At 36.0% G+C, this 12,334-nt stretch overlaps 1 protein-coding gene across 1 annotated transcript; it reads left to right on the forward strand.

The window, feature by feature from the left end:
* The first annotated feature begins 466 nt into the window (after positions 1 to 466).
* Positions 467 to 1,198, forward strand: LOC113359021. The gene is made up of 2 exons (XM_026602719.1): positions 467 to 697; positions 797 to 1,198. Exons 1-2 carry the CDS (start codon positions 467 to 469, stop codon positions 1,196 to 1,198), a joined length of 633 nt encoding a protein of 210 aa, XP_026458504.1.
* The last annotated feature ends 11,136 nt before the right edge of the window (positions 1,199 to 12,334 follow it).

The following is a 12,334-nucleotide window of genomic DNA, read 5'->3' on the forward strand; positions in this document are numbered from 1 at the left end:
TAATACCTAGAGATCCATAGCCAAGAGAAGTGTTCACAAGAAGATATACGTACCGGGGTCGGGATGAATGGAATGAGAAGCTGATGCACATATTTTCTTCCCGACTGTGTGTTCTCTGATGAAAATTCCCAAGTACGATTCTGCAATGCCCCGACATTTGTTGCTAAAGATTTTTGGTGAGCTTTGTCAGGTATAACCTCAACTTAATTATCGGTATGATGCACTCAATATTAGAGGTTATAACCCTGAACAAAAGGTTACTTCGGCCTTAAGGATTCTAGGATATGGCAGACCTCCAGATTCTAATGATAAGTACCTTCGCTTTGGCAAAACAACTGCATACAAGTATCTTTCGTTATTTTGCGAAACAATGTTTAATCATTTTGGTCCAACCTATTTACGAAAACCAACTGACGCGGATGTTAGAGAAATATTAAAGAAAAATCAGGAAACGGGATTTCTCGGAATGTTGGGTAGTCTTGACTGCATGCACTGGGTATGGACCGGATACCCTACCTATTGGGTCGGTCAGTATAAGGGTCACTATGCAAAACCAACGGTTATCTTTGAGGCTGCTGCTTCTTATGATTGTTGGATATGGCACGCTTTTTTTGGTCTCCCGGGATCTCAGAACGATATAAATGTTTTATACAAATCGCCTTTGTTTGAAGATTTAAAGTATGAACTTTCACCTCAGGTAAATATCACTATCAACGGGAATCGCTACACTCACGGTTATTATCTTGCAGATGGAATTTATCCAAAATGGTCAACTTTAGTTCAATGTTACTGTCAGCCACCTTCCGGTGAAACGGGTCGTTCGTATTCATATTTCAATAGTAGACAAATGAATCTGAGAAAGGATGTGGAACGGGAATTTGGAATTCTGAAGCGGAAGTTCGCCATCATTTGTGGGCCTTATCGTGGTCTAAGTGCTCGTGAAATGCATAAGACTATGCTGACTTGCATCATTATGCATAACATGGTAATCCAGGAAACTCGTCGTAATAAGAATTGGACTAACCATCAAGATGAAGACTTAAGGCACGATATTATCCCAGCAAAAGGATTACCTGCAAGGAACTATGCGCAAATGACTAGTAATATTGAGAACAGAACTTTGTATAACAGGTTAAGGGAAGATCTCAGAGCGAATATGTGGGCTGAGTTTGGAAGAGATGGAGGACGAATTAAGTAGTGTTGTTTCATTTGTTATATCATAGCTCTGTTTTGAAGTTGTTTAATTGTTTAAGTTTCATTTGTTGTTTCATAGTTTTGTTTTGAACCTGTTTAAGTTTTATTTTTTTAACGGTCATTAAAAGTAGCGGTGTAGATTCAATCCCTAGGGGTCTAGACTCATTCGCCAACATTCCTTATAAATATACCTTCATTTCATTCATTTCAAAATCACACCTTCATTTAAAATCTTCCACTTCATCGACTTAAAATTCACTTCTCTACAAAAACTTCTCTACTTTCTGGGTAATTTATGGATCATCCTAGATTTACTGAAGATGAAGATTTATCTCTTTGTAGAAACTATGTAATATACTACCCGAAGAGAGGTGATGAATGACGGATGAACAGTGTACCTAGTATGAGTTATGTGGGAAAAATTCATGATGCCTTATGCACAGAAACATGTAATCCTCATAACCGGGATTGTGCTGCTTTGTTTTGCCGATTCATGACTATCAAATATCTTGTGGTTTTATAGCTATGAAAAGGATTATCACTTGATATCGTCTTAGAGGTGACACCAAAGCTGAATTGGGAATACGAACTCAAGACGAGCGGCGAAGACAGAAAGGAAAGAATTTTGAATACGAAGCGCATCACCAAGTTCTTAAGGAGTTTTTAATAACTCGTATGGGATGTTAGGCTTAAGCGGAAGTTACAGTCTTAAGTTTAGTTTTGATGCATGTTGTCAAGTTTAAGTTTTAATGTAATGCATGTTGTAGTAATGAAAATACTACAACAAATATTGACTACCTTGATCTTAACACGACATATGTCTGAAAATAGGAGATAATAAAAATATACTTTCCAAGTTATAGATGAGTTTAAGTCTCCACATACCTTTTGTCGAAGAAGTTCCACAAGCTCCCCTTAGTAGTTCTTCGTCTTCAAATGAGAACTCTGTAAAATCTAAGCTCAACTACATTATCTATTCCTAGTCCGAGACATCTATAAATAGGCTAGAAATCAAGACATATAGTTTTGATCACTACAACAATTTCCTTATGTTCGCCACTATTGCGGAAATAAAGGTCACCTGGAAAGGAGATGTCGTTTCCGTGTAAGGAATGAGAAACTTCATGATTTTCTTGTTTGGGCATCACAAGAAGTTGTGAAACCAAGATCATATGTTAAGGATAATCCCCTTAACACTACAGGTTGTAACTGTCCAACCTTTAGGCAAATGAATCAGTGCTGTGATAAACCTGGATTTTCCTATAAACGTCATAAGAAGCCTTTTCACAATCCTAATGATTATCAAAAGGATAAATTTGTAAAGATAGTATCTGATGCTTCCAATTTGAGAAAGACTAACTTGCACAAGAACAGTCAATCCAATTCTCTTCCGAGAATTCCAGAAGAGTGTAACGGTAAGAAGGGCCAGGTTGTTTCTAAGCACACTCAAAAGTGGATACCAAAGAAAGATTATGATGCCTTTAGTGAGAAAACGAATGATCTCCCAGAAAATTCCATGACTATGGAGAAGGCAGTATCCAGGATGTTGGAACTTAAAAAGTATTTTGGAAAGATGGAGTTGGATGGGAAAGGTTCTAAAAGCGATATCTTTGACGATAATCCAAAATTCACTTGTGGTGAGAAAGATATTGTTCACCTCAACACAACTTGAGTGTGTTGTAAGTGCATCCTCACCAAGTAATGCCCTGCTATGAATACGTTGAGGGAAGCACAAGAATTGGGGCACACAGATTATGTTCAGTAAGGCTGTAGAATTCGATTAGAATATTCTAAAAAGGTATGTCTATAAAATTGAGAAAAATTTATGTTTTTATTTTCTTAGAGTACTTATAATGATCCATGTACCTTTCTTATCGTTCATTTCTACCTAACTTGATATGTGTTTAGGGTTCTTAAATGTTTAGGTTTGAAAACATTAGTTCGGGATGTTTGGACTACATGGTACACATACCAGGTATGCATAACATCATTTAAAGTCAAAATCCAGGGGTTTAAGTACGCATACCAGTTTGCATACTGCTCCAGGATACAAAAACTCGTTTGCAAACCCGTATGCATACGTGACGTCGATATTCGGTAAATTTGTTGTGGCAGTAACTTCTTCGCCCGAACTCGGAATGACATTATTCTTTTTGCATTCTCTTCCTCTTTGAATTCTATTCAAAATGGTGATGAGAAACCCTAAATTTGAATGAGTTAAGGTTGGTATTTGTCCCGTATATTGTTTTTGAGTAATTTGCTCCGTTTCGTCGCACTTGTTCTACTTTTGTTGGACTTGGGCACTTGGATTCTTGGAGTAATTCTATTATAATCTTATTTGTATCTCTTACAAGAATGATGTTGGTGAATCACAAAGAAGAAAGTTCAAGAATAGGCAGTAGTACGCATTTCTATGAGATTCTTGAATGTTCACAATCATTTTATGTGAACTATGATGCATGGTCTTTAATGACTTTGTATGTTCTTATTTGTTAAGAAAATATTTTTGTACGCCTTTGGTAACCACTGTTGGTGTAAATCCGTGCGGAAAAGATTAAATCCACCTTCAAAGGGCAAAGATTCTTTTTGCAATTTTAATCTTTATGGTTTTATATATTGCAAATTTTTATGGGATATGTTGTTTACGTCTGTGAACCTGTGATTGTTCCATACTTGTTCAAAAGTTATCTATATTATGGCGGTACAAATATATTTATAGAATATAGAATGAACTTTTGACATTACAAAAGTTAAGCCTTTTATATCATTGTTTTGATGGAAGAAAGGATAAAACTTTTGTTTACAGGGATTAAGTCTAATGTCATTGTGCAAATAGTAATGGAAAATAAAATGAATCCTTGTTTATTCTGCAGTATTGGTCGATCTCCGATCCACATCTTTGTGCATATACTGTGTTGCTCCGTAAGGTTCCTTATGTTTGAGCATGACCAACTAAACTGATCATTCTCTTTTGGTTATTTTAGTTGTTGCTCCGTAAGTTCTCTTATGTCGAGCATGACCAATTGAATTGATCACGTTGTGGTTAATTTGGTTGTGTATTCCAATTAATTAATCGTGTTTTTCTTGTGATTAATTTTGTTGTATTTTTTCGATTGCATTAATCACGGGTTCTCTTGTGATTACTTCAATTGAATACTTTGGATTTAAATTCATGTTTTTATGTGATTTGATTTTGTCCAAAGAAACCCTTCTTTTCTTGTGAAAGTAAGGTCTCCTTTGTTGTTCTTTCGGGAATGACATTTTATGGGGGAGAGTTCATTTTGAACTTGTGCTTAATTTCCAAATCTTTGAGGGGAGTGCGGTTGTGGAATATTAGGGGTTATCTTGTATCTTTATAAAATCCTTGATGAATGCATTTAGCTTCGGCTTTATGATGGCATCTAAAATAAGTTGACATGGTATTCTCTTTTGGTCATGAACTATCTCTGTGAAAATTTCATGAGGATCCCACTAGTTTTCGTACCTTTGCCAATTTATGTTGACAAAAAGGGGGAGAATTAATATGTAGTGTGATACTACAAATACATATGGTTTACGGATCGTTATGTAAGGGGGTGGTTTTCATGTTGAGATAAAGTATTGACTAAGGGGGAGTGATACATATCACCATAGTATTGTTGTCAAAGTTGTGATACAATTGGACTTTGATGCTGTGTAATAATACTATGACGCCGTATAACAATGATTGAGAGCATTTTTGTTTTCTCATTGTTATCGCTAGGTATCTTCAACAACTGTGATGTTGAACTTACAACCTTTAGGATCATGGAGTACTTGGAAGTGACGAAGATTTCGAGTCGCGTTGAAGATGCCAAAGGAGATCAAACATTTGGATGAGAAGATACAATTTCTATATATTTTGAAATCCATATGTGTTGATAGTTTTCTCAATAAAATTGACAAATGTGGAGATTGTTAGAGCACTGCTCGGTCGAACTCGCATGCGTTGCTATCTCAAGCATGTTTGTCAATGTTAGTGATCAAACCTATATGTCTTGATTTCTAGCCTATTTATATATGTCTCGGACTAGGACATAGATAGTGCAGTTGAGCTTAGATTTCACAGAGTTCATCATTTGAAGACGAAGAACTACTAAGGGGAGCTTGTGGAACTTCTTCGACAAAAGGTATGTGGAGACTTAAACTCATCTATCACTTGGAAAGTATATTTTTATTATCTCCTATTTTGAGACATATGTCGTGTTAAGATCAAGGTAGTCAATATTGGTTGTACAGGACGATATTACAGATTTTTATCGGATATCGGAAAATACCTATACGATAACGAAAATATCGGCGATACAAAGACAAGACGATATTATCGGTTGTACAGGATGGTACAGACCGATATATTGGTTTTACTTGTACACCGATAATATCGGTTTCATGCATAAATTTTTCATCAACATGCATCTAGTCTTTACAGACAAGTACAATGCCAATTGGAAAAGGTAAAAATCCCTAATATATTTATAATATAAAATCAATGACTATATGGTAGGATATAAGATGGAAACCATATTTGGATTGCAAGACAGGGAAATATAAAAGATAAACATAAGGGATGATAAAAGGATTTACTGGCATAACGGGACAACAATCACAACGCTGACTAATAAAACACCTTTTATTTTGGAAATTTAAAATATGTATATGATTCTTATTATTTTTTATTATGATTTTATAATTATTTGAAATTCTATATTAAATGACGTGTCACTGATAAAAACCAATATTATTTTTTGTATAGGTGTATGTGACCCGACCGATACGATACCGATACGCGATATTAACTACCTTGGTTAAGATATAGTTTTTTCTATACACATTTGAGATTTCGAGCTTAGTATATCTCGCTTACATATTTCTCGGAACATGTGTTAGTAAGCTTTCGCTTCGACCAAGTTCATCTTATGTCATGAGAAAATTGCCGAGTAACATCTTACATGGTTTGTGTGATACAATCATTTGATGTAGGCTTGGAATGTTTCGATAATGATTATTTCAATATCTTGAAAATTGCTTTGATGTTAATAGTGTGTGAAAACGGCTATTGTTATTATAGAAGAATGTTTCTATGATTGAAATAAAGAGTTGAGAACGTAACCATGTTTGGATATAAGCATATATAGTGTGTTCGCGCATTAGTGTATAAATCCATAAACCGGGAACCAAGTGTATGCATATGTGTGTATACAATATTGGTGAAGCAGACAACATAAGTATGCGTACCCGTACGCATGCTGGTAGAAGTTTTCGAACTCCTAAATTAATCACCTTAAGTATGCATACCCGTTGAAAAAGCAGGGTCTAACAACACCACCCAATATTTCGCTTAGCAATCTGTATGGACTAACTCCGAAACACTTTCTAGAGAATCAACTAGACAGTCAGACTCAATCTAGGTAAAAGTATCTCAAATAATTAATATCTCTCTCTTGTTTTGATTTACTCAAGCTAATAAAAATCAGCGAGTCATAATCAAACACAAGGAATAACTTGGATGGTACCAAAGACCAATGTCCAAGGATCAATCAATGATAATCAACAACCAAAGGTTGGATTGATCTAATTGACGACCCAAACGCACAATCTGTATTATTTCAATTATAAAGATAAAAAATATAATGCGGAAACTGAAATAACACAAACACCAGAAATTTTTTTAACGAGGAAACCGCAAATGCAGAAAACCCCGGGACCTAGTCCAGATTGAATATACACTGTATTAAGCCGCTACAGACACTATCCTACTCCAAGCTAACTTCGGACTGGACTATAGTTGAACCCCAATCAGTCTCCCACTGATCCAAGGTACAGTTGTACTCCCTACGCCTCTGATCCCAGCAGGATACCGCCCACTTGATTCCCTTAGTTGATCTTACCCACAACTAAGAGTTGCTACGACCCAAAATCGCAGGCTTTAACAATAAACAAATCTATCTCACACAGACAAGTCTATCAAAGGATCAATCTGTCTCCCACAGAATAACCCTAAAGTTTTTGTTTCGTCTTTTGATAATAATCAAGGCGAACAGGAACCAATTGATAATCCGGTCTTATATTCCCGAAGAACAACCTAGATCAATCAATCACCTCACAACAATCTTAATCGTATGGTAGCGAAACAAGACGACGTGGAATCACAAACAATGAGACGAATATGTTTGTGATTACTTTTTATATCTTGCCTATCAGAGAAATCAAACAATCTCAAGCCAATCAATATGATTGTACTATTACGATAGAAGATGCAAGATCAGATCACACAACTACGATAAAAGTAGTATCGTTAACCTGGTTTTAGAAGAATAAAACCAAAGGTTAAAGGAGAACCGACTCTAGCACGCAAAATAGTAGCACACGTAAGGTGTGGGGATTACTTTTGCAGAGTTGCTAGATGTCCCCTTATATAGCCTTTCAAATTAGGGTTTTTCCTTAGTTACAAAGCAATCAATATCCACCGTTAGATGAAAACCTGATTTAGATTCAAGCTAATATTTCTCAACCGTTAGATCGAAAATTTAGATTGTTATACACAAATGACTATACGCTTCTAGGTTTGTTAACTGCACCCAAACGTGTACATTGTTAGTTCAATAACAGTCTAACCAAAAAGGTTAACCATATGGGCATTTCATACCAACCATGTTCTTCTTCTTCACCATAACTAGTTCAAATGACTCAAATGAACTAGTTAAGAGAGTTGTTCAATTGCAAGGAAATCTTATGTAACTATACAAGACACAATTGAAGCAAAGATGAGTGGATTCACTCGAATCGGTTCATGAACATTAATAGCCACGGTTTGCAAATGCAATTTCCGTAAGAGACATTTCATGACTGAGAGAAAGAAAAACACATCATCTTATTTAGATGCAATCATATAGCCGAAGCTAACAACATTCATCAAGGAGTTTAAAGATACAAGATAACCCTTCTAAAATTCCACAGCTGCACACCCCTCAAGATATGACCATTAAGCCCAAGTTCAAAAGAACTCTCCCCCATTTGATGTCATTCCCGAAAGAACAACAACGAGCAACCTTAAAATCAAGAGAAAAGAAGGATTTTTGAAACACAAAAAGTGACACTAACAAAACAGAAAAACAACCCTACAGAAAATGAACTGAAGTAACCTACTGGTGTTTCAAACTCAATTGCCCTAAAGATATATATAAGCATAGGGGCAAGAGTTATAGAAACACTTAATGAATTAGAAAAACACCAATTGACTGCCGCAAGTGTTGAAATGTAGCAATGTCTAATGGTTTGGTAAGAATATCATCCAATTGTTTTTCGGAAGGCATAAATGTCATGATTATGATACCAATTTCATGGAGATCACGAATAAAATGGTACCTTATGTCAATGTGCTTTGTTCTTGAGTGCTCAACGGGATTCTCAGTGATTCGGATCGCGCTAGAGTTATCACAGAAGATCTTCATTATTCTAGTATCAACTCCATAATCATCTATCATTTGTTTCATCCATAGGAGTTGAGTACAGCATGATCCAGCAGCAGTATATTTTGCTTCACATGTAGACATGGATTGAGAATTTTTCTTTTTGCTATGCCAAGCAACAAGATTCAGTCCTACATAGTAGAAACTCCCTGACGTACTTTTTCTGTCTTCTACACAACCTGCCCAATCAGCATCGGAATAAGCAGACAGATCAGTGTTAGTATCAAAAGTGTAAGACAACCCATACCCGACAGTGTGATTAATATATCGAATGATCCTCTTTGCCACTTCAAGATGAGACTCATTTGGATTTGCCTGAAACCTGGCACAACAACCAACACTGAAATAAATATCAGGTCTAGTAGTTGTAAGATACAATAGGCTTCCAATAATAGATCGATACAACTTTTGATCTACTTTTGCTACTTTCTCACCTCTATGTAGTTTACCAGTAGTGGGCATAGGTGTCAATTTCGGAGAGCACTTATCCAGACTGAACCTTGTCACAAGGTCACGAGCATACTTCTCTTGGGATAAGTAAATTCCATCCTTATGTTGTTGAATTTGTAATCCTAAGAAGAATTTTAATTCACTAACATTGCTCATTTCAAATTCCTTAGCAAGAGAGACTTAGAAGTCTTTTGCAAAAGTTTTAGAAGTTGATCCATAAATGATATCATCTACATAGATTTGAGCAATAACCACATCTCTCCCACTCCATTTGGTAAACAAAATTTTATCAGCTCCGCCTCTTGAAAAACCTTTTCTAATGAGAGAAGTGGTAAGTTTTTCAAACCAGGCTCTAGGTACTTGTTTTAACCCATACAATGCCTTCTTGAGTTTTAACACATGATATGGGAATTCAGTATTTTCAAATACCTTAGGTTGAGCAACATAGAATTCTTCCTTTAAAATTCCGTTATGGAATGCTGATTTTATATCCGTTTGGAACGGCTTAACCTTAAGAAAACAAGCATGATCTAACAAAAGGCGAATGGAATCAAGACGTGCCACAGGAGAAAAGGTATCGTCAAAGTCTATTCCTTCAATCTGTGAATATCCTTGAGTGACAAGTCTATCTTTGTTTCTGACAATCGTGCCAAATTTATCAGACTTATTCTTGAATATCCATTTAGTACCAACAATATTGATATTGGAAGGGAAAGGTACAAGTTCCCACACATCTTTCCTTTGAAATTGATTTAACTCTTCATGCATTGCATTCACTCAAAAGGGGTCGTTCAGAGCTTCATCAATATTCCTTGGTTCTACTTGTGAAAGATAACAACCAAAATTGCATATATTTTGAAGTTGTCCTCTAGTTTTAGTTGTAGAATATCTTCCTCCAATAATACTGTTTGGATCATGATTCCTCTGAACTCATAAATGTCGTGGAGGGACACGTTCTTGTTCATCAGGAATCCCTTGATCAGTACTCTTCTCCTCGTCAATAGAAATGTCAGGATCAGTAACAGTTGGGATAACTTCAACTGATTCTGGAATTTCTTTGACTTTCTCAATTGTCTCGGTAGGAGGAAATTCAACAGGAGGATTTTCACGACGAAAGTTACTAATGTCGTCAATGATAACATTAGCAGATTCCATCATGACTTGAGCTCTGAGATTAAAAACTCAAAAACCACGACTATCAAAAGCATAGCTAAGAAAGATACCTTCATCACTTTTGGTGTCGAATTTCCCTTTCTGTTCTCGATCTTTCAGAATATAACACTTATTTCCAAACACCCTGAGATAGCGTAGGTTCGGTTTCGTTCCATACCACAACTCATAAGGAGTGTTAAGGGTTTTAGACCGCAAACACACACGGTTGATCAAATAGCATGCTGTAAAAACAGCTTCTCCCCAAAATCTTAATGGTAAGTTTTTGTTATGGAGCATTACCCTAGCCATTTCCTGAATATTACTATTATTTCCGCAACTCCATTAGCTTGAGGAGTAATATGTGGAGAGTATTGTTGAATGATCCCTAGTTCGTCACAGAATTCAAATACCTTGGTGTCTTTGAATTCAGTTCCACAATCACTTCTAATTTTCTTTAGTTTGCGACCTTATTCGTTCTGGATCCTTTTAACAATAATCTTGAATTCACCAAGAGTTTCATTCTTATGAGATAAGAATGCAACCCAAGTGAATCTGGTGTAATCATCTACCATAACTAAAGCATACTTCTTACCAGAAACAGTGGGTTGTTGAAATGGTCCGAATAGATCCATATGAATTAAATCAAGTGGAGCTTTAGTGAGAATATCTCGAGATGGTGTGTGGTGAACTTTCGTTTGCTTACCCTTTTGACATGCACCACATACACCTTCAATTTTTGCATTGATTTTGGGAATGCCTCTGACAAGTTATTTGTTAATGATTTTAGTTAGAAGATGATAGTTGATGTGACCAAAACGTTCATGCCAAAGATGTGTGGATTCCACCTTAGTCAAATTGCAGCGATTGCTAAACTGAGTATCAAGTAGATAACAATTGTTTTTACCACGAGTTCCTTGAAATATTACTTTCCCAGTGTTGTCAACAATGTCACATCCATTTGCATTGAATACAACTCTATGGCCTTTGTCACAAATTTGACTAATAGAAAGAACATTAACAATCATACCTTTTACGTATACAATATCATGGATTTCTGGAACACCGGGCAGTTTGATCCCTTCTTGCTAATGTAGCAAAAACTCCCATCTCCAAACGTTACAGGACCTCCTTCATAGTCAATAGACGAAACGAACCATGTGAGATCACCTGTCATATGTGTACTACATACACTATCAAGAAACTGTTGAAAAGGAGACGTATATCTTAAAGCAAAAGCACCCATACTATTAGTACTTCTCTGTTTAGAGTTTCCTGATACTCTTGTATGTCCTTTCAGAGTATCAAAATGTTGTTTAGTTTTCTTACAAAGATTACATGCAACATTCAGCCTCTTTCGAAATGACATACAAACTTGTTGTAAGCGATTGGAAGAATCAAAACAACAATACGGGCCACAACTTTGAATTTTTTATGAGTGGTTCCTAGTCAAATCAGTTTTTACATCAACAGGTTGTTGATTACTATCTGATTTACGACTATTCTTTAAAGAGGAACAACTGGAGTTACTCAGATTCACCAAGGGACTAGTACCAGATATTAAATCCTTAAGAATTGCAATTTCTGCAACAAGGCCAGAATTGATCCGGATTTGTTCATCCAGTTTATCAGACCTTTTTCTACGGGGTTGTTTTTTAAACCTGGTAAAGCGTCAATTGAGACTTTATGGTCCATATAGTCAGATCGCTACAAACACATATTTTTGAGGTCTTAAGCGTGTTTGCCTGCTCTGATACCAATTGAAAAAGCGGGGGTCTAACAACACCACCCAATATTTCGCTTAACAATATGTACGGACTAACTCCGAAACAATTTCTAGAGAATCAACTAGACAGTCAGACTCAATCTAGGTAAAAGTATCTCAAGGAGTTAATCTCTCTCTCTCTCTTTTTGATTTACTCAAGCTAATAGAAATCAACGAGTCCTAATCAAACACAAGGAATAACTTGGACGGTACCAAAGACCAATGTCCAAGGATCAATCAATAATAATCAACAACCAAAGGTTGGATTAATCTAATTGATGATCTAAAC

This window comes from Papaver somniferum, chromosome 3 (genome assembly GCF_003573695.1).
Source record: "Papaver somniferum cultivar HN1 chromosome 3, ASM357369v1, whole genome shotgun sequence".
NCBI lineage: Eukaryota > Viridiplantae > Streptophyta > Magnoliopsida > Ranunculales > Papaveraceae > Papaver > Papaver somniferum.

Excerpts from the sequence above, each read along its gene's own strand:
- LOC113359021 (XM_026602719.1), top strand. The coding sequence starts at position 467 with ATGTTGGGTAGTCTTGACTGCATGCACTGGGTATGGACCGGATACCCT. Across the intron at positions 698-796 it reads AGTATGAACTTTCACCTCAG|CCACCTTCCGGTGAAACGGG; the intron begins GTAAATATCACT and ends TGTTACTGTCAG.